The sequence below is a fragment of a genome, unplaced genomic scaffold (assembly GCF_019419815.1).
Source record: "Pyrus x bretschneideri cultivar Hongxiangsu unplaced genomic scaffold, Pyrus_bretschneideri_v1 Contig17, whole genome shotgun sequence".
NCBI classification, from domain to species: domain Eukaryota; kingdom Viridiplantae; phylum Streptophyta; class Magnoliopsida; order Rosales; family Rosaceae; genus Pyrus; species Pyrus x bretschneideri.
Genome location: NW_025999468.1, coordinates 2,815,591 through 2,838,433, shown reverse-complemented (window position 1 = coordinate 2,838,433; position 22,843 = coordinate 2,815,591). Strand labels below are relative to the sequence as shown.

The 22,843-nt window shown below is 35.8% G+C and overlaps 3 protein-coding genes across 5 annotated transcripts in view; all 3 read left to right on the top strand.

Annotated features, from left to right (window-relative positions):
* The first annotated feature begins 1,117 nt into the window (after nt 1-1,117).
* The window catches only part of LOC103940295, a 31,569-nt gene continuing 9,843 nt past the window's right edge, over nt 1,118-22,843 (top strand). The window contains exons 1-5 of one of the 2 annotated variants that reach the window (XM_009350386.2): nt 1,118-1,538; nt 1,632-1,697; nt 1,842-1,924; nt 2,156-2,355; nt 4,101-4,387. In XM_009350386.2, coding sequence (XP_009348661.2) covers nt 1,363-1,538; nt 1,632-1,697; nt 1,842-1,924; nt 2,156-2,355; nt 4,101-4,277 — 702 coding nt within the window. In that variant the 5' untranslated portion in view covers nt 1,118-1,362 and the 3' untranslated portion in view covers nt 4,278-4,387. Of the gene's footprint in view, nt 1,539-1,631; nt 1,698-1,841; nt 1,925-2,155; nt 2,356-4,100; nt 4,388-22,843 lie in introns of those variants that run through there. The other variant, XM_048581393.1, reaches the window with a different exon arrangement.
* LOC103940294 (protein MLP1 homolog) lies at nt 13,159-16,638 on the top strand. The gene is made up of 6 exons (XM_009350385.3): nt 13,159-13,930; nt 14,010-14,282; nt 15,399-15,556; nt 15,733-15,838; nt 16,001-16,126; nt 16,219-16,638. The coding sequence occupies exons 1-6, from the start codon at nt 13,739-13,741 to the stop codon at nt 16,354-16,356; spliced, it is 993 nt and encodes a 330-aa protein (XP_009348660.2). The 5' UTR covers nt 13,159-13,738; the 3' UTR covers nt 16,357-16,638.
* Nucleotides 18,454-22,713, top strand: LOC103940293 (multiple RNA-binding domain-containing protein 1). 2 transcript variants are annotated; one of them, XM_009350383.3, is made up of 5 exons: nt 18,454-18,914; nt 19,034-19,132; nt 20,990-21,277; nt 21,436-21,632; nt 22,396-22,713. In XM_009350383.3, the coding sequence occupies exons 1-4, from the start codon at nt 18,534-18,536 to the stop codon at nt 21,580-21,582; spliced, it is 915 nt and encodes a 304-aa protein (XP_009348658.2). In that variant the 5' UTR covers nt 18,454-18,533; the 3' UTR covers nt 21,583-21,632; nt 22,396-22,713. The 2 variants fall into 2 exon arrangements, with proteins under 2 accessions (XP_009348658.2, XP_009348657.2); XM_009350382.3 differs by having other exon boundaries at nt 18,457-18,914; nt 21,436-21,636.

Below are 22,843 nucleotides of genomic sequence, written 5' to 3'. Positions count from 1 at the left end.
TTTTAAACCAATCAAATGTATATTGATCATCCTTATGGAAGGAGGAGGAGAAGAATATTATGGAAGAAGATTATTGGGCAAAATAATGCATGAAGAGAAAAATATTCTGAGGGAGAAACAAGAAAAGAGAAATGAATGGTTTGGGGAAGAAGAAGAAAAAAAAAAGGAGATTTTAATCCCTAATCCTATAATTAAGGATAAAATTAACATTAATCACAAACTTAAAAAACATTAATTACTTAATTGGTCAATTTAAGGGTAAATTTGGTAAGAGAATACAGATAAGCTTATGTGGACAATGAATCACTAGACCTAACCCAAAAATTAAACAAAATTGGACTATAACTAATAATAACTCATAAAATTGGACTCATATTAAGTTTCCACTTAAATCCATTGATCTCTTTATACACTCATGAATACAACTAATCTTCTCTTCATGTTAGTGTAAAATACCTTTCAACTCATTAACTGATCGATAATACTTTTTTTCGGCTTTTTAGTTAAGATCAAATGTATTTTCTGTTCTTATCATTAACTGATTAATAATATTTGCAAACTAATTTTTCGTCTTCGTGATGGAAAAGGTGGTCCCATGCACATAGTTGGATTAATATGGTTTGATTTTTATTAGGTTTTTTTCTTCAAATGCAAGCCTAAATAGACTATTATTTCATCCACACGTCTCGAAAATTACCGAGGACAGTTCCACCATTGTGAAACTAGAATAATACAGGCAAATTACAAAACGTGAAGCGAATGAGAAAAAGAGATTTGGGATGACCATTGACTTTGATCGGTAATTCTAGTGCTACCATTGGTATCATGTAAATTTTTGGTTTTAAATGCATAGGAATCAAGACATTTAAATTTTTTTCCAAATCCCCATAAGGTATTTGAACATTTAATTGAATGAAATAATGTAAAATAAATGTAGATAATTAGTGAGAGACCCAAGGTAAGGTTATTAGGGTTAATTTAGACATCCAAAAATACAAATTTTGCCAAGTCAAACTTAATTATGAATATTGCTTAGTTGGAGCCTTGTCATTAAGTTTTTGTTAGAGAAATATATCATGATGGGTTTTAATTAAAGAAAATTAAATTTCAAGGGTGTACTCATATTTTCAGTAATAATATTAACTTCACATCTGATGCACCAAAATAGCGTCTCCCAATTAAGCATTAAATCGAACATTTCTAAAAGCTAGAGTTCCAACAATCCTATAAGCCTAGAAAGCCACTTCGTCTGGAAGTGCTTCTACAAGCAGATTCTCATTCTCCACACTTTTGTTAGCTTTCTAACCTTGTTTCTCTGTCTTCAGCAGAACCCATCTCAACAAAAACTTGTATATTTAGGCCATGGCCATGTCGATCAGAAGCTCCATAAGTTCTTGCAGTTCTAGACATTTGCAGGCTTCAGTTTTAAGACCTAGTTATCTGAGTGCTAATGACCGGGACCGATGTCGTTTTCTCGGAAATCGGAGCTTCTTGCAGCCCCTTATCATGAAGGTCGAAAGTGGTAGCCGGAAAAAGATGTAAGTAAAACTTTTCCAAGCCGTATATCTTCAACTCCATGAGTTTCCGAAATTTGATTGTCATAGATAAATAGTACGACCCTTTATTTTCAGGGACGTGGTTGTCAATAGTGTTGAACCAGGAACTCCTCTTCCTTCTGATCCTTCCGGTACTGATTGGTACGTCGAATCGAAGATCTTCTACTACTTGATCTCTTTGAGATACTTGTCCAATTAATTTCCCACATGCTTTTCTTTTAATTTATGGTTTTGGATCAGATCACAGCATGATTAATGTTGAGATGATACATATTACATATGCAGGAAACTATGGCTTGTGGGGATGCTTTTCACAGTAGTTATACCCTTTTGGAAGAACAAATGGTGGCCATTGCTAAAATTCAAAGGTAAGGAATGAGGAGATATTTAATGTCATTATCATCATCACCGTCCCCATGCCTCTTTTCTCTGATGTGGAAGGAGAGATTTGAAGTAAAGATTTTTTTTTTTTTTTTTTTTGAGTGAAAAGAAATATCACTAGATCAATTAGTTAATTCATTTATGATCAAATATTATTGTGATGTAACATCCTCCGTGCGTATAAATATATATGTGTATAACACCCCCACTATGTACAGAGAGATTTTCAACGGCGCTGGATACAGTGGAAGATGTGGCAGAAATGGTAGAGAAGGTGGCTGGAGAAGTGGAGAAGGTGGCTGACGACATTGCCGATCATCTTCCGGAAGGGAAACTTCAAAGGGCAGCAAGAATTGTTGAGAGTGTGGCAAGAGAAGCAGGCAAGGATGCTGCGCTAGCAGACGATCTCATCGAGGAGGTATTATATCTTTATACCTAGTCCTCTTGTTTAATTTCTTGATTTCCACGTTTAAAACTGAACCACCATCTAATATATTCGTAATTAACGGGTGAGGGTCACATGATTTCGTCAGCTCCGTGTTTAGTGGTTGTCAGCGTCAGGCATATTATATTAGTGGCTTAATAACCTTAGTAAATTTCTTCGGTTAAACTTGACATAAATACATTCTCAAATCAACGAAAAAGACATATAACAAATTGGTATATTTAAGAATAGGTACATTTAAGATTAAAAAAATTGAGAATCTTTTTATAAAAAACTAATGGGTAGAAACTTATTCTAATTTTTTTTTTTTTAAATTTTGGAAATGTTTGAATTGAAAATTAATTAGGAGTATAATAGAGGTGTGATTATTAAAATCCTATATCAGTTACTAATTTTTATTTTAAAAAATATGTAATAAACATGTAAATTATTTATCACATTAATGCTAGGGACTTCAATCAAAATTTGAAAACTAATAAGGTCTCAATCAAAGAACATTAGTAACTTGGAACCGAATACTAATTTTTCCCTTAAATTTTTTAAAGGAGAAATTAGGTTCTCATCCCTATTTATTCTATTCCATTGATTAAAACCTTATTCCTTTTCAATTTTTAATCAAGTTCCCGAGTTTTAATAAACGTCATTAATTATAAAAATAAACTATTTACATGTCAAGATAATTAAAATTATTTCTAAATATATTCATTTTGTGTTTGAAAGGTTTCATTTGGTATATTTATATTTATAGCTAAACTTTTATCATATATTTCTATTTCTAGTTTGTACCCCTTTTAATTTGCAACCTTTTTTTTTTTATTTTAATTTGTACCCATATATTAATTTCTTTTTGTCCATTATTTTTTAAACTTTTATTTGTACTCATAATTTTTTTAACATTTTATTTGTACCCATAATTTATTTATAAGGTACCCATTTTTCTTTACAAATGTACCACTTTATTATATACAAAATGTATCCCTTTTTGGTGTAAGCACCATTTTTTTATGTAAAATGTACCCATCTTTTAATGTAAAATCTATTTATTTTTTTAATCTAAAATGTACCATTGTTTATATATAATATCCATGGTTTTTTATATAAAATGTACTCATTTTTTCGTATGTAAAACTTGCACTTTTTTGTATAAATGTATCAATTTTTTGTATTTAAAATGTACCCACATTTTTATATAAATGTACCAATTTTTTATATGTAAATTGTAGCCATATTTTATTATATAAATGTACTCATATTTTATGAAAATAAAATAAAATCCTTTTTTTTTATAATCTAGAATTCACCCATAAGCAATTATTTTATTTTATTTTTTATCAAAACCCATAAGCAATTTTGAATAATTGAATTGGTAGTGTAAATGAAAGCAAAAAAAGGGTTGAGTCTTTATTGGTATTATTGAATCTCTTTTATTATTATGTCATTTATGTGACCTGAAAGGGACTTCAATCAAAAACTTAAAATGCTTAAGGTTTGAGTCTATAACAATTAGAAATTAAGGACCGCAACTAAACTATCCCAAATTTAAATAAAGAGAACCGACCTGAATTTTACTTTCGAAGGCCATGGCGAAGAATGTCATGGTTAGATGAAACCATGATGTCTGTCCATGACTTCCGAGAATGAGTAAAACTACGGACTTATTTAAGAAATGATAGATGCCTTGAGACTATACGTGATTTGATGTTTACAAAACATTATAGGTTGAGGAAGTCGAAAAGGAGGTGGATTATATCATTGAGCAAGCCAATCAGAAAATCAAAGAAGAAAATGATACCGAAAATCAGACAGCAAAAATCAAAGATGCGAGTGAGATTAAAACCAAGATAGCAGAGATCAAAGAAACGAATGTTGTTAAAAAAGAGACAACAAAAAGCTAAGGCAGCAGATGGCTCAAGGTAGCAACTCATGTATTTTATTTTATTTCAACTTTTAGTTATGTAATTTAAATCATCGTGTATAATGAGGAGTTAGGGTTTAAGATTTATATTGTTGGAAAAATTGGGTCTAATTGCTATAATAAATCATATAGAAAATTAAGAAATAATTCATGCAATTATATATCACAGTAATGCATGCACATGAGTAACTAATGTTAAATGAACATGATAGACTGAATTAGAAAAACCTAGAAAATACGATCGAAGCAAGTGTTGGACACTTTGTCCTTAAGACAAGTTTACGCCCTACTACAGTGCTCATGGTTGATCAACGTATATCTCCCAAGATACAACGATCACGTCCTTGTAATAATAGCACTTCAAATCACAAGGCTCTATAAACCACGATTGTGTTGAAAACTCTTTTATATGGACTCAATGAGACTCTCTAATATTTAGCACACTCTATGTATGATTATGTAAAACAATGAAAAGTTATCTTGTAATTATAGAGGGCTTCTTTATTTATAGAATGTGAGATACCTCTTTGGAAAACATGTGACTATTCATGAAGAGTCAAAAGTTGCAACTCTTCATTTGAGTAGACATATCTTTCTACCAAAAGGCTCCACTTCTAATTTCCATTCAATTAATAAATTTAATATAATAACAATATTATTAAATTTTCTAACAATCCCCCACATGAATGGAAATTGACTTAATACCATGCAAATGACAATGCAGATAATAAAGGGAGAATTCAATAGGAAAAGTACTGCATCAGGATATGTGGCTTTTGGCTTTGAACCTTCCGTAGTGAATTACTATCGAATTACTTGGCTAATCAGTGAACGCAATGTCTTGAACTGCTCAGCTGTTTGTGTAAACCAAGACAATAGTAATCACACAATACTCTTCCAGACACCCCGTGGTTGCTCGGTTGTGTTCATTTTGGCCATGAACAATTCTTAGTTTCTCATGAGTGCTTTTAGAGAACTAAGCCCTTCAAAAAAATTCTTACAGGAACGGCCTCATTCCTCACTCAAGATAGGTGACTTCCCATTAAGAGTATCCTACAATACCCCACCTGTTATTTCCAAGTATATGAATCATTAAAAGCAAAGCTTATCCTAAATATGCTGCAGATAGCACTGTTTCATCATAGGAAATGGGTAGGAGATTATCTCCGCAGTGCTCCCATTGAATCATCCACAATTCGGTTGTCCCTTTGAACCTAGATCTTGGGATCTCCAATCAGCTAGGTTGGGTTGCCATTATGGCGATTCTTAAGACGTAGGCTATTAACCCATTCCCCTCGATGATACAACTTACTCTCTAGACAAACCTTTAATTAATTGGATCCACTAGGTTGATGATTATCTCATATGGTGCGCACTTCCATTTATGAAATTATATTTCATTCGAGAGTAGTTGTTTTCCAACGCTAAGTCCTTCAAAACATATGTTAGGACTTAAAAAGTAATTTGCTAACACTCGAGTACATTCCCCCACATTTAAGGTATTTGCTAAAAGATCCCCAACCTTTCAATACCTTAAAATTACCATTATAAGAAATGACATTTTGATTGTCTCATTCAATTAGCAAATTATATTCCCATTCTTCTTTAAGTAAATCTCATGCCTCAAAAATAGATAAGTTACCCCCACAATCTTCAATAATTGTGGTTACTTTTAACATTATCATCAAATCGATCACATTTCTACTTTAAGAAGTAAGAAGCAACTAAGATAGACTTTATCTACATTTTCTTTTAGGCTTTCAAGCCTCACAAGTCCTTTCTATGAGAAGCACTTCTCTTGAACATTCAACTAGGTATCTAGACGTTTTGCTTCTTGAAATTAAACAAGAACCACACTCATAAAATTAATCACAACATTATTATAATAATGGTTAAGACTACAATTAAAGATCTGTCCACTTTGGAAGCTAATTCCAAAAGCCACCAATCTGAAAATGTACCCCATTTCAGAAAGAAATGTCTTCTATCTGAAGATTTCTTTAGTATATACATACACATATTTTCACGAATAGTTATGAATCTAATGCACCACCGTTTACATCTTTAGCATAAAGATGATATTAAAAACCTTTTACAGTTTGGACAGTAACTTCCATATAGTGGTTTTTCACACATGCAACAAAACAAACAGAAGCCACTCATACGACACCATTGATAACTTTGGTTAGTCTGAAAATGATCAAATTCATATCCACACCATTTTTGTAAAAACGCAATGGTTACTGTCTGGCAAAAGACCCATATGTCATCATGACCTTCGAACGTTTTGGAAAGATGGCATCTCTTTCATTCATGCATTTGTTCGAATTTGAAACAGTTATAGCCATTTCCTTTTAAGCTTGGGCAAAAGGATGCAATTTCCAGCCTTTGACATCCTTTCACTTGTACTACTTCGTCAAAATTTGAAAAGCCAATCAATAACCGATCTGGGCAAACATTCTGATTATGTTTAGATAAACAATAAGCCTGATGAGATACGGTTTGAATGGTCAAACCATTCCACCACTTTTGTTTTATTCCAAAAACCAACTTGTATTCAAAAGGTTTAACATGAAAATTACAATCAATTATTATAGATACATTCCTTTAAGCCTGAATTGTACCGAGAATATAAACATAGCCAAATTAATCCAGAAAGAGGACAAGCATATATAAGAAACTGTGTGCACATTCTGTGATAATTTAAAATTGATAGATGATATAATATTTGAAATTGGCTTGCCAAACAAAGAGAACTTAATAATTAATTTGTCAGCATGCACCGAGATTAATGTCATAATTATGAATATTGATTTATATATAAAATGCAATTACCAATCAGTACTGTGATAAGAATACGATTCATTAGACAAGCAAATGCACCGCTTCATAATATATATGTCTTCGAATAGTCAATTAATATATGATATATAGGCAGCACTATTGTAATCAATATGCATAACAATATTGGACGCAAGGAAGAACATACAAAATTTTGTCTCGCCAACATATAGCAAACAAACCAATAAACATATCATTTCTTCATGTTTTCATTCAACCATAAATATAGCAATTAAACCATAAACTTGTCTTAAGATTGTTGGAAAAATTGGGTCTAATTGCTATAATAAATCACATAGAAAATCAAAAAATAATTCATGCAATTATATATCACAGTAATGCAAGCACATGAGTAACCAATGTTAAATAAACATGATAGAATGGATTAGAAAAACCTAGAAAATACGATCGAAGCAAGTGTTGGACACTTTGTCCTTAAGACAAGTTTACACCCCACTACAGTGCTTATGGTTGATCGGCGTATGTCTCTCAAGATACAATGACCACGTCTTTGTAATAGTAGCACTCCAAATCACAAGGCTCCATGAACCACGATTGTGTTGAAAATTCTCTCATATGGACTCAATGAGACTCTCTAATATTTAGTACAATCTATGTATGATTATGTAAAACAATGAAAAGTTATCTTGTAATTATAGGGGGCTTCTTTATTTATAAAATGTGAGATACCTCTTTGGAAAACATATGACTATTCATGAAGAGTCAAAAGTTGCAACTCTTCATTTGAGTAGACATATCTTTCTACCAAAAGGCTCCACTTCTAATTTTCATTCAATTAATAAATTTAATATAATAATAGTATTATTAAATTTTCTAACAATAAAGTTAATGGGGTGAGAAAGGCTCGAACTCCCGACCTCAGGATCACTCAGAAGCTATTAGATGCAAGTTCCACTAGTTCGATTTCTGCAGAAGTATAATTTTACTAAAGTCACGATTGGCAACCCTAGAAGCATATGCTTAACGAAAATTCCTGATTCAATCTTATCAATGCAATGCTGCCTTTGTCTTGTTGTCAATGAAGAGATCTGGAGTTTTCTAGATGAAGCTTAGTTGGTTTGGTCAGTTGTGTGGGTGACTTTCCGTGAGATGTGACACAGTGGACTTTAAGCTTCGGATTATGTCTGATATCCCCACTCAAGCTAAGCTGCGGTGAAAAAAACCTTTCTCTAAAAAGTCTCCCCTTTTCTCTTTCCAAAATTCTCTTTGTGAAAGACTCCTAGTTAGGGATGGGCAAACAGGTTTTAAACCAACGTGTAAGGGTGGGTACAAGCAGGTCGAGGAAGGTACAAGGCAGGTCCAATTTGTATAAATCTAAAACGAGGTAGGGCAGGGCAGTTCTATGTTACTTGAGGGGCAGGGTGAGTCCAAATTGCTAAGAAAACAGGACCCCAACCTAGACCGTATCTACCACCCAACATGTGGAGATTTAATCTCCACCATTGATTAAATCCCACAATCCACATTCCACATTCTACCTAACTGATATCCTCTCTCTCAGACCTTGAGCCCCTGCTCCACCACCTTTCATAGTCCAGACTCTTCTACTCTATCACAACCCTACATGACCGCTCTCTTATTTCCATACGCACCCAATCCAACTCGAATGAATCCTGATCCTACTCTACAAAATCCATTCCCAAATTGCATTTGTGGATTAAGCTTTGGCCTGGAAACTCCATACCTGAACCCTAGATTGTTATCCATGTTGTAGTTTCATGGGTAAAGTTTTACAGCTTAGAAACATGATATACAAAAAAAGCTCAATGAAGCAATAGAAAATTCCAAGTGAGATGATACAATCAATTTCGTCCAAATAATCTGTTAAAAAAAATTATAATTGGACTCGTGGACCTAGTCCGGACTAGCCCGTTTCAAACGGGCCGGGTTAGGTTCGGTTCCAATTTCAAAAATTCTTGTATCCACCCTGCCCCATTACATTTTAAAACAACTTCAGTTCGGTTCCTCCAAATTTAGCCCAAGCCTAATCCGTGCCTACCTATACTCCTAGCAATTTCTCGTCTCCAGCTTTAGCATTTGGCTTAAGTGCCAAAGGCATCTTCTATTCCTCCCTTCCTTCCTTCTTTTCTTCTTTTCTTCCCTCTTTTCCCTTTCCTCCTGTGTTTTCTTAGGTTTTCTTTCCTTTGCACTTTCCCTTTTTTCCTTCCCCTCATCTCCTCTGCTCCTTCAACTCCCTGCTTCCCTCTTCATCTTCCTTCATCGTTTCCAATTTTCTCCCTTCTTTTTTAATTCTTAGCTCTCATCTGAGTTTAATCTCAGTTTTCCTTGAGCCGAGTCTCAACTATCCAAGGCTTCTTGCCCCTTATCCGACATTTTTTCGTCCGCTTTTATTGTTTTCTATCTTTTATTTCCCTTCCTCCCTCCTCTCTAGCTGTGATATTTCATCCCCATTCCACCATGTGCTTGGATCGGTAAGCTCTGATCAGAAATTGGATATTAGATCCATTTCACTCCCTCACTTCCCCTCCCCCAACTAGCATGTCGGATCTCCATCGAGGCCAAGTGTTAGGCATTTTACATACCCCTTAGCCTCTCATTCTTCCCATATATTACTTTGATTGTATATATTTGTAGGGGTTCATAAAGCAGACTTGGATCTGGTGTCTACTTTCTCGGGTCGGAGTTGGGCTTCCTTCGACGATGTGACGGCAGCGACAGCGATGTGGTCTTTACTGCTGGAGATTAGGTTATTGCCTGTTTTCTGCTGCCTTCGTGCCTAAGCTTATCTGGGCCTCCCGTTATATCTTGGGTTGTTGCTCTCATTTTGCTTGGGCCTTTTATTTTCCTTCTAGTTGTTTACCCGGTCCTTTTGGGCCTTGTACTAGTTTTTATTGTAATAAAATTCGTCTTCGTGATTTAACCAAAAAAAAAAAAAAAAAAGCTAAGTTGTGGGGAAGGAGCAATTAATTTGGAATTAAGAAACTTGAATTGAGCTTTTGGTAAGCACTTTGTGAAGATGTCTGCAAGCTGATTCTTGGAGCCAACATAAGTTGTATTAATGGCTTTGTTGGTGACTAATTCTCGTATATAATGGTAATCGATCTCTATATATATACTTTCTCCTAGCTTGAAAAATAGGATTTTGCAGCAAGGCCCAAGGCACTTCAATTGTCACAAAACAATAGAGGTAGTGTCTGAAGGTAGAAGTCAAGATCCTGAAGTAGATTACAGAGCTAAGAGATTTCAGCAGCGGTGTAAACAAAGGAGCGGTACTCACTTTGAGTAGATGAGCGGGCAACAGTGGTCTTTTTTTTGCACTTCTTGAAATAAGATTATTGCCGAAGAAAATACAAAATCCAAACGTACAGTGTCGATCAAATGGGAAGCCAGCCTAGTCAGTATCCGAGAATGCTAGGATGTTGGTTGAACTTTTACTAAGAAGAAAGTTTCTAAAAAACGTTAAACGCTAGTCTAATTATACTTAATGTCACATCCCAATCCGGGCCCCCATCACATCTCGGGTTCGACTCCACCATAGCACGATATTGTCTGTTTTGGGCCCCGACCACGCCCTCATGGTTTTGTTTCTGGGAACTCACATAAGAACTTCTCAGTAGGTCACCCATCCTGAGATTGCTCTCGCATGAATTCGCTTAACTTCGGAGTTATGACGGAACTTGAAGCCAGTGAGCTCCCAAAATGCCTCATCCCACAAGGTGGGAATTTAATTTAATTAAAACTAAACTTTGAATAACCAAATTCAAACGTCGGTAACTATACCGTTATAATCCGGACTATCAAACGGCTTTCGCCTATGCGTTCGTACCAATGAGTACTACGAGGATACGCTAAAAGGATAGGTCCTATGTCCCTCTAGATGATGGTCAATGGAAGTCAAAGTCCTTGCCTCTAGGGCATTTTTGTAAATTCATGCTTTTAAAATTAATAAAAATGTAAAATTAGGGACAGGTTGTCACACGTCAAAATATATATAATTTCATTGGAATATATAAATTGCAAAATAAAATAACATACATAATATAGAGTACTAGAGCATAATGGGAACATGGGGAACATGCATAACATGTGTTTATCTAAATATTCGAACAAATTTCTTACAAGTTATTGAAAAAAATAGAATGCAAAATGAAAATTATATATTTTTTCTCTAAGTGAGGATTGCAACCTAAGCATGTTTTGGAAGGCTAGCGGGGGCCTAAGCAGGTATAAGCACCTTTTCTTAATTTTCAAACGTTTAGGGATTAATTGGGGTCGTTGCCAATCGCCTAGCACCTGGGCGGGGCCTAAGCTGCGTTAGGCAAGGATTTTTAGAACAATGCTAAGAAGTAGCCCATGATCGGGTGTTCCCTTTAGGTATCGAAGAATTCGTTTTACATTGGTGAGATGAGAGGTCCTATCTAGGATTTTGAAGATGTTGACATACATGATTAACGGAGAATGAGATTTCCAATCTTGTCCATTCGAGGTAATGAAGAACTCCTACTAAAGATCAATAGCTTGTGGGTAGAGATGGCAATGGTTCAATTTGGGGACGAAAATGGTATGTCCATCCCCATAAGCATGGAAATTAACCATATTCATAACCACAAATTAACCATCAGAAATTATCCATACCCATACTCACATAGTAATGGATTTCCCATGGTTAACGGTTATATCCCTCTTCGCCAATACAAAAAAATACATTCGTTCAGTTGACGCATTATAATTTAGTAGATGTTAATTTCGTCACTAAACATTTGATGTATAAATGGTTCAATAAACGAATCTCGTGGAGTATAAAATTTAAAACATTGATGATGATGGCTGATCTTTGATATCTCCCATACGCACCATTGAATTATCATTGATTTTGATTCAAAATTTTTGAACTTCCCCACAAAATGCAACTCAAACAATGCAACTTTTGTATTCTCAATGTAATGGGTTCGGTAAATAATGAATATACATACATACATACATACATACATACATACATACATACATACATACATACAAACATACATACGTACATACATACGTACATACATACATACATACCTAGTATAACAATTATATTATATATTAGGGTATTCGGATGGAATTCGGGTACGGATACGAATTGGAAACCCCTATAACCATATCCAAAAGCATAACCGAATAATATTCACGATTTTTCCCCTATCCAAAATATACCCAATCCTATCATACCCAAATTCGTTCCATTCGAAACGCTATTGGGTTTAATGGTTAGAATTACCATCCCTACTTATGGATCAAGCTTGGTAGTATTAGGGGGAAGAGGCACATGGATTTGCATCAAGCATGCTAGCCTTGGACAAAAGATCATGAACATACTTGAGTTTGAGCTTCTAATTTTTTGGCTTCAGACTTGGTGTTGGACTAATGTATTTTCTTTTGGCATATTTGTTGATTTACTATCTAAAGTTGTATGGAGCTATCAATTTTTTTCAAAATTTTAATTTTAACTGATTACCCCTTAAATTTTTATAATTAGCCAAATTTCCTCTTGAACTTTGATTTTAGCAATTTACCCCCATCAATTTTTTATAAATAGCTAATTTTCCGCTGGCATTAAGATTTAAAAAAAAATTCATCCAATTTTCCATCCATTGTGGTCATGAAAACAAAACATGACAATATATGTGGGCAAAAAGAATGAAAAATTGGATAGATGAAAAATTGAATGAAAGTTTGTAGCCAATTTTCCGCTGGCATTAAGATTTAAAAAAAAATTCATCCAATTTTCCATCCATCGTGGTCATGAAAACAACACATGACAATATATGAGGGCAAAAATAATGAAAAATTGGATAGATGAAAAATGAAAAATTGAATGAAAGTTTGTTCCTGGATTGCATGCATACATCCGTAAGTAACTTGGGGGGGAAGGGAAGGGAATTGGGGTAGCTGCATACAAGGTCAATGAGCAAATCAACAATACCTTTTTTCTTTTTGCTATTTGTACTTGGACATTTTTCAGTTATTTAATTAGGGGTGTGATATCCACACTATTTTAACTCCGTACACATTTTTCTAATTTTCAATCATCGGATTAGATAAATTGAAAAAAAAAAAATCAAAAGATAAAAATTAACAAGAAATATATGAAAAGTAAAATGCGATCTCATTATAAAAAAAAATAATTAAAAAAAAAAAACGATCGAGTCCGAATCGTGACTAGCCCAACAAAAATCCGTGTTTATTTGGGATTCATTTTCCGTTTCGTTTGCCACGTGGATCCAGGTTGACGCCCGTCTTTATAAACTAGCTCCAACGGCTAGCGCCCTTTCATTTTTTAAATCTTCCAGACCAAATTCAAAAAGTACAGCAAGAAAGAGCGAAGAAAGCCCCAAATAAACCCATCCTCTCGATTTCAGACCCCAAAATCCCCAAATCCCAAATCTCCACGCCCCGCGAATTCGAAATTCACCATTTCTAGGGTTTCAATTCGCACCCAGAGTGATTATCGGTAATCTTCCTTTCACCTTCCGATGAAACCTTAGCGGAAGAAAAATCAGATTTTTTGTTGCTGCGATTTCTAGGGTTTTGGCGAGTCTAGGGTTTTCCAAGATCCATAAGAACTAACGAGAAAGAATGAATCTTCCGCAAGAAATCGACGACTATATCAAAGAATCGATCGACCACTCCTTGGGCCTCCCTGTGTCGACGCACACCCTTGAATTGAAGTTTCGATGCTCCGAAGAAGCGAAACGGCGGCTTCAGAATCAGTACTCGCTTCTTCTCTCGAAATTGAAGAAGAAAGAGCAAGTCCTGGAGCGCGCTAAGGTTCGTGACTTTACATATTCATATGATTGTGTGTGTGTACACATACATATTTTGGATATTTGATTGTTTTGTGAAACAGGCCGAAGCGAGTATGAATGCACAAGCTTTGAGGAAGTTCGTTGAGGAGAATCAGAGATTGGCATCGGAGTGTGCGCACCTGGTGACTCAATGCAACAAGTGGGAGAGGGAGTGCTCGCTCTACGATCATGACCGAGAGGCTTTGATGGATTTTGGGAACGAGGCTGATCAGCGTGCCAAGGAGGCCGAGATTCGTGTTCAGGAGTTGGAGGACGAAGTCAGAGAGTTGAGGGATGAATTGGGGTTATACAAGTACAAAATGGAGATGCATTCAGTAATTTCTTCAACCTTTGTTTTTTTTTTTTTTTTTTTTTTTCACTGTGAATAGGTTTTGATCAATTGAAAGAAATGAACTTGGACAATGGGTCGGAATTTTTACTATTGTGGGTTTGTGAGACTTGCAAGTTCATGTGTTTATACTTTATACTGTGAATTGCTTGTTTTTTTTTTTTTTTTTTCTTTTTTCAATTGTGTAATGTTTTCGGTTTCCAGAATGTTATTGCAGCTTCATGAAATTTCCTTTGTGCTTGGTGAAATGGCATGTAAACTTTTACAAAATTCATTTTTTATTTAGATGCTGTAGATAAGCTGTTATTCCTGGTTTCAGTTTTCCCCAATTTTTTTAGCTTTGAGAAAACATCACATACATGTGCACAGAATCACAGAAAAAAACTTGGAATAAAACTTGTGCCCTTTTATGAGTTTTATCTTTTCCGGTTTCTTTGAAGCACTTTGAAGAATAAGTATATGTATGCAATTTGGTTCTGATGTTGATGGCAAAAATTAGCAAGGAGAATTAATGTAAACCTCTCAGAAATCAGAAGCTTCAATTGAAGCATTAAGTCCAACCAAAATAAAATGAATTAATCAAATAGGAATGAGTGTTAAAGACAATAATTTGTTTTCGACATTGTAGCATGTTTCTCAATCATGAATTTGGAGTTCTGCTGTTGTATTGTTGCTCTTACAGTATAGCAGAATGCATATTTTTGTTCCAATATTTTGCTATTTCATACTAGATGAAGCTCACACTAAGAGTGCGGAAATATAAAATTTTTTATAAGAATAAAAACTATAATATTGAAAAGAGAAGTTAAAGAGAAATGTGAGGGGGAGAAATATAGAGAGAAAACGTGGGTTTCTTTTTCAAATTAGAGATGATATGATGACGTGGGTGAGGTTTGAAAAAACACAACAAGAGGGTTTTGTTAATAGGTAATTTAGATAAATGCTGTAGTCATTTGTGATATTCTTGGATTTAGTTTCTTTTTCTTGTCCCCCCATCTTGTTTCTGCTCTTTTATTTTGATTGTGATTGACAAATAGGTTGTAAAATCCAAGTTTATTTGTATATGATTTTATGAAGGCTGATAAAAGTTTTTATGTTGAAGGTTGATTCATCTGCTGAAGACACAGCAATTGAAGACAAACTACTGGATTCTGTTTTGGCAACATTGATCAGCAAAGATGAAGCTGTGTCTGCATGTGCGTTTCTGGAGGCCAACAAAGGCAATGAGTCATGTGCAAGATTGCTAAAAATGTGGAACTGGTGAGTTTGTTCACAATTATGAATGGTCTTTTTCTCAGAAGATTTAGTGAGTGCTAACATTGTAGTTTATGAATTAGAATCTACTTATGCAAAGTCTACTTTGAGAGTGGCTGCCCATATCTGAACTTGTTTCTGAATTGAGCCATCACTTAACTTTTCTCTTGATAATGTGGTAGCTTGAAGCCGTCGTCTCAAAAAGTTCTATCTCTAGTTGCTGTGGTAAAGACACTTGAGAAGGATAAGGAACATCTTAGGATCAATCTTCGTACGGCTGAAGAGGAGGTAAGGAGTGCAGACTATTTTCAACCTCCGCTTATTTTCCTTATCAGTCTTCTTGCTCGGTTTTCCATGGAATACTCTATATTGTATAACAATATCCCATACTTATGATGTATATACGTAAATATATTGTAGAATGATATCCCACATATATAACGTACGCAGGTCAAATTGCTTTTTGAAGAAAACAAAGTCCTAGATGTGGAGAACAAAAGATTACTGAGGCTGTACCAGAAGGAAGGAAACCATTCTGCTTCTGGTGGAAAACATACTGACAGTGCATCAGCGAAGGTGAGACAAGGGCAAATAACAGCCTTGACTCGTTTATTCTATGTGTTGGTCTGCTCTAACGTAGTAACATATGTATTGTCTCTCCGTTGCAGTCAAATAAGCGCAAATCAAGCTCTAAGACAAGCAGCCCGATTCAAGGGAAGATTGATTTCAGTGAGCAAGAAGCAGCAAGACAGCCCCTATCACCCTTGCGCTGTAACTCCCCTAACTGTAGAACCTCTAAGAGGTAGTAGAAATTTTTTCAACGAGTCCCGTTTGTACCTTGTGTATTCAGGATGCATGACTAACAAGTTTGATTGTAAGAATCGTTTGCTAAGTCTTTTAGTGAATGGTTGGGCGCTTTTCTTTTCAAAGACAAGTGCTCGTCTTTACAGCTTCGGTAACTTCTAGGGATGCAGCAGTTACTTCCAGTTGTGAAATTGTTTGCGTTTTATGATGAATTTCACTGATCATGTTCTCGTATATTACTGTTGCCTAGTGGTATGAATGAACAAGGAGATAATCTTCCAGCATATTGCTCAGCGTCGAGATAAATCTTCCACATCTTGCTCATATACTATACAGAAACTACACGTCTGCACTTCCACTGTAGACCATGTTAAGTGCTACTAGACCACTAGAGACATCCACGACGTCACCACGCTCAATAATCAGCAATCTAAATCCTTTGAAAATTGTGACGTGCACACTCTTCAGAGAGATCCATGGCATGGGTACACCGTCACATGGCACCACAGTGGTGATGAACCCGTTCCATTTAAGTTCTTCTCATAAAGTAGGTTGGAATACTTAAATCAAGTGCTAAGTACTCATTTAGACCAACCCCACAATGCATAATGTCAACTCATAATCCTCATTAAAAGCAAGTAAACCGTACACATAAAACCCAACCGGCTTGGCTTGGTTTGACCCATTGCTTTTTCTACTTGAAGAAGAGTTGAAATTTGTTGGACACTGAAAATATTATTAGAGCGTAATACTAAATGGATGTTATGCAACTAATTAGGGGCCTAAGATGAATGAATCTGAAATGCAAAGTTAGGCTAGATCTTGCATACTAGCATCATTTCTTGGATTTAAATCATGAGTTGATGATGACATGCAGACATGAGTTTAGTCAAGTTAGCTATAACAGTGTGATTTGGCCTCTACACCTAAATTTAAATCTCCTATTCATGTATTTTAGTATAATTATTCTATTTTTAACAAATCATGTTCTACTTCACTTTCAGTTTAAATTTTATTTTTTGTCAAACAACTTCATAAACGAAGAGGAAAAACAAAGGCAACAACAAACAGACGGGAACAGTAAAATAAATAAATAAATGACCCGAACCCACAGAGCCACAGCACAAAGATGGCCAATGATCCAGCCTCTTTCGGTTTCCATAAAATCCAGAGGAGATATAACCAAGGTGGGTGTACTTGTTCATGGACTGCAAGTAAACCAAGCTGGATGCAGTTGCAGTTGTACACTAGCTCAACATCCCGCCGCACTTGCACAAATGGACATGCGCAGCGAGTAACACTTGAAGCTTGGGGCATTCCAATCCTCCACGTCAAGCAAGTGAAGCTGAGACAGTTGAGAAATGCTCTCAGGTAGGCTTTCAAATGGATTTCTACTCGTATTTAACTCAACTAATGAGAGCATGCAGCCAAAACCATTGGGAAGTTCCAAAAGATTGCAGTCACTTAGATTGAGTTTTGTTACAGAATGCAAACCCGATAGAGAAGGCAACCAAAATGACGCTGGATTCGGACTTATTTTTAAGTCTTAGCAACAATTTGAAAAGAAAGAATTTTTCCATTTATTATTATACGACAATCAAATAATTTATTCTGACCATAAGTATAAACTTCTGTGAATTGACCCCTAAGCGTTTTGAGAAGGAATTACTCCTTGTTCTCGAGTAGCAAAGTCTTGTGTGAGTAATTGCTTAATTGCCCATGGAATCACTTAATTGCTTATTCAATCATAAAGTTAATCCTTTATGTTATTTTTTAAGAAGATTACAATTAGTTAAGTAGTTAAAAACCTTTATTTCAAGGTTTCGAGTTCAGTTGTCCACTCTTATATGGTGCATATAAAATTAAAGCATCATAAAATATCATAGAATATTGATCAGTCTTGAAGGATAGCGTCTGGTTTGGTTAACCCTTTCGATCTCTGACTTTTGATTTTTCTTATTTTACGTTTCACACACTTTTTAATTTTCGACTGTCAAATCGAATAAATTAAAGAAAATTAATAGATTTCGAGCTTCTAAATTACCTCTAGCCAACTTTGTAATTAATCACCTCTGCTGCCAGTCTCCCACTTGAGACCGCAAGACTTTGCTTATCCAAAACCCCAACACACACTCCCTACCCCTACTTCCAACTTCCCCCTTCACAGAGCTCGACAGCAATGGCCTTACTTCGTCATCTCTCTTTCCCCACTGAACAACTCCTCCCTCTCACACCTCTCCTCTCTCTCCAAAATCCACGCCACCTCTCCAAGCACGCTTCGACCACTCTCTCGCTCTCCACCTCTCTTTCCTCCCCCTCTATCTCTCTCCCCCAAACCCACTCTCGCTCCTCCTCCCTCAGGGCCAAAAAGCTCGGAAATTTCGTTCTCCAATTCTCCGCCGCCGCCCAAGACCAAGCTCTCGACGAAACCCCAGTTCTCGAGGCCCAGCCCGAAGAGTTCTCCGACACAAGATTGCTTGCCCAGAATGTTCCTTGGCATTGTACCCCGGAAGACGTCCGTACTCTGTTCGAGAAGTACGGCACCGTCGTGGACGTTGAGGTTTTTCATTTTTCTTTGCTTTGAAGAGGGATTTTTTTTTTTTTTTGGTATTAATAATTTGCCATTTTATTTCATGGGTTTTGATTTTTTTTGTCTGTTTTTTCCTTTGGTGGTGTAAGCTTGCCATGTATGACAAGACCAGGAACAGGGGTTTGGCATTTGTAACAATGGGTTCGCCGGAGGAGGCTCGAATAGCTCTGGATAATCTTGAATCATCTGTAAGTGTATCGGGTTCTGTTATCTTCTGTGAATGCTTGTGTTGTTGTGAGTTTAGTTTTATACTCGGTTTGGTCAGTGAGAAAGACTACTAGTTACTAAATTTGTGAATTTTATAACTTTTCACTAGCTAAGACTTTATGTAGTGTTCTACTTATCTACTTGACTACTGTTTTGTGTTTGTTTCATTCGAATTGAAAATTCATTGCCGTTTTAAAATATAAGAAGAGAATTTTGGTTCTTGGTTTTATGTATATGTGTGTGCATTTGCCCTGTGTCTGTACTTTGGAACTTAATTGATTGGCAAAATTCACTACTATGATAGTATCCCTTCGACTCTAAGTTTAACTTCTGTCCCCATATTAGGCACTGAATCTGGGAATGTGAGACGTTGAATTATTCATACGATTAGGGATGGCACATGAGTACTTATATAAGAGCCTAGTTTGTTATCGTATTCCTGGAGGGGAGGTCTATTGTTTCGTCTCTTCATTTGTAGATGATAAAAGTCATTCAGTCAGTCATTAAGAGAGCATAAATGGCAATTTCTTAGAGGCTTTTGACACCTCTAGAAACAAGTTAACTCCATCATCATCGTCATCAATTCGTGCCAAAACATCTATATGCCTTCATTCTTTCTCATGGCGCCATTATTTAGCGCCATACCCTCTCACGTGCTCACTTTCTATTTACCTTTTTCCACCTCTGACATTGGTTTGTGACCTTCTTAGTCTTGTTGAACATACCTTCAACTTTGCTCAACAAGCAGAGCTAATTTAGCATCAAGGAACGAGGAATTGAGCTGGAACTATGATATCCTGAACTTCTACTATGCTTATTTTATCTTTTAGTCGTTGTGAAGGCTTTGAAAGTACCCTGTCAAATGATAATGAAACTTGTTTGGTGCCCTAGAAACTGTTTGGGGCTGGAAGTGAAAGTATATTTTTGGTTGGGGAAAATTGATGCAAATTTCTTATTTTGTTATAGTAATAGCCACATAAGGCATATATATTGCAGAGTGATAAAATCTCCGGAACCTTCACGTACTTAACCACCATAATTCTTTATAAAATCATGTAATGAATATAACCTTGACAAGCTTGTTGGTTGTCAGTTGCATCCTTCTTAAACATAGGTACACATACTCAATTGGGTTGCTTTACCCTTTGTTTGTCCCACTTGTAGAATAGCTGAAATCCATAGGCGCACCCTCGATCCAAGTTATCAATTTAAAGCATAGTTTCCTCATCCGCTGGGTTTGTTCCTCTTCTTGTAAGGAGACCTTTTGGTGCGAGGAGTGTGATGAAGAGTGGCAAATTGTCAAAAGAGGAGAAAGCAAGAGAAATTTAAGAAAGGGGCAGGAGTGGTTTTTATGAAGTTTTAGGGCAACGAGAAGAGATATGTGCTTGAATGGAATGATAGCGGTGGTGGAGATTAGAAGATGTTTTAGGGAAAGGGAGAGGGAAGAAGGCAGTGCTGTTGTGCTGCCACTGTTTTCTCAATATTGGAGAACTAGATCATTTTATGCCCCTGAATAAGTGATCAATATGCCACTGAGTGACTGCTCACTTTATTAATCTTTGGAAAAGACATTATGATAAGAACCAAACACATGAATTATAGTTTAAGGGGTTAAGTGTCTCCTTTTGAAGTCTAAGAATCGATGAAACACTTGGGTTAACTAGTAAAATATTACAAGATACGTTGGCTTTTCTGCTTTTGCAAACGTGTTAGATAAAGAAATCAAAAGTTCTTCAAATTAGTTTTGTCTTCCACTATATTTTGCGCAACTAAATGTATGATACTTATGTGGCTTCCTTCCCATATTGGGATTTTCTCTTATTTGGAATGCCCTATAGGAAATGGAGGGTCGTATCATAAAGATGGCTTATGCCAGGCCAAAAAAGACGAAGATTCCTCCCCCTTCTTCGCAACCCAAGCCAATAACTTTCAATTTGTATGTGGAAAATTTGCCATATGAAGCAAGATCTAAAGATCTCAAGGAGCTCTTTAAGTCAGAGGATTATAATGTTGTTACCGCAGAAATTGTATTCCAAAATAACCCGAGAAGGTCTGCAGGATATGGATTTGTGGGCTTCAAAACCAAGGCCGAGGCCGAGGCAGCACTTTCTGCTTCCCACGGGAAGGTAATTTTCTGTTTGATGATTGTTCCGATTCAATTGAAATTATGTGTTCAAATCATGTCTAGGGCATGAAAAGTTAAAATTCTCAACCGCATTCTATACAGACATTTAATAAACTATATTAAAATGAAGATTTCCTCTTGGAAACTATTTTCCTGCAGCTGCTTATGGGAAGACGAATTCGTGTGGCACGTGGTAAACAATTTGTTAAAGTACCAATAACAGAAAGTTCTAAGCTGGGTGATAAATCTACAGAATTGAATTCTAGTGTCGAGGAAGTGAACACAATTGTCAATGATACAAACTGAAATTTGGCTGGCACGGTGAGGTTTCTGCAGTATCTTCACATCATATTTGTGTAGGTATGTCCTCTCTTAAAATCATGTTCTGCTTGTTTGAGACTAATGTAACTAGTTTTGTGGTATGCCCTTTTGATTTTTGTTTAGCTTTGTAATAAGCACATTGTTAGTCAGATAATTAGTTCTTTCAGTGACTTGGAGCATTAGTTGGTTCACTAGAATATGCATCGTAATATGGAACCAATATTTCTGCATTGTTTAAACTACTTCGAATTAGATATGTACTGTGAATTGCTAATGTCTTCATCCAGAAGTTTAATTATATAAATTGAATGTAAAGTCCGTGATTTTTTACCCATTGACCCAAAGTTGAATGGAGGTCGTCGCATTTAGCCTCTCTCAATGCCATTAATTTATTTGATCGACATGTCCCTGTTTGCACTTTGCATAGAAACTTAGCATCTCTCTTTGGATTCCAAACTATTAAACATACCAACCGGAAAGCTGTGAGATGTTCTGGACATCGGGATATTGATTCAGGAAAAGTGTAGTTAAAAAGTACGGGTTGCCTTGATCTTCTAGAATAATTTGGTTGCTAGAGAGTGGTAGACAAATTTACTATACAAGGCTGAATGAGTTTTTGAATTTCGTTGATTTACCTAGAGTGTGGGATCAAATGTTTGGCAGCTAACTTGCAATATTATTGATCAGGCATGATATAAGCGAACACTTGTTAGCTTGTTCAAGCATTCTAGTTAAACAATTATCCGTGCTTTGGGTACCATCATGGTAATAATCTATCTCCTTCCCTTTCGTTTGCAGGAACATTTGTGTATGCTCACTCGGACTTTCCCTGCATACTTGGTGAGATTCTCGCCCATCGTTTGGGAGGGAAGGGGGAGGAACATTCAGTGGATTCCGTCACTTTGGTACTCGTACAAGTTGCTGCAAGGCTCTAGGCTGGTTATGTACGTAGGCTACAAGTTTGGATAAATTGAGCTACTTACTAGAAAATATTTCAGTCTCTTTATCTGTATCTTGTCACCTAACTCTTAAGACTTTAGGTTCATTTTTGAGATCTAATTTCTTATATATGTGACATTTAATCTTCCTTATAAAGAAAAAAAAATGGAATCCTAATCAAGTTTCCATTGTTTTTCGTTTTTCGTATTCAAGGCATAAGCGACTACAAACTTGAAACATCTGCCAACATTTGAAGAAGTATCACTAGACTTGGTCAAGTTTCTATATCTTTTAGGACATAGATTAC

Bases quoted from the DNA above. Each gene is read 5' to 3' on its own strand.
- LOC103940294 (XM_009350385.3), top strand. From the start codon at position 13,739: ATGAATCTTCCGCAAGAAATCGACGACTATATCAAAGAATCGATCGAC. The intron at 15,557-15,732 runs GTGAGTTTGTTC...ATAATGTGGTAG, and splicing joins TTGCTAAAAATGTGGAACTG to CTTGAAGCCGTCGTCTCAAA. The intron at 15,839-16,000 runs GTAAGGAGTGCA...TAACGTACGCAG, and splicing joins TTCGTACGGCTGAAGAGGAG to GTCAAATTGCTTTTTGAAGA.
- LOC103940293 (XM_009350383.3), top strand. From the start codon at position 18,534: ATGGCCTTACTTCGTCATCTCTCTTTCCCCACTGAACAACTCCTCCCT. The intron at 18,915-19,033 runs GTTTTTCATTTT...TGGTGGTGTAAG, and splicing joins GCACCGTCGTGGACGTTGAG to CTTGCCATGTATGACAAGAC. The intron at 19,133-20,989 runs GTAAGTGTATCG...AATGCCCTATAG, and splicing joins TGGATAATCTTGAATCATCT to GAAATGGAGGGTCGTATCAT.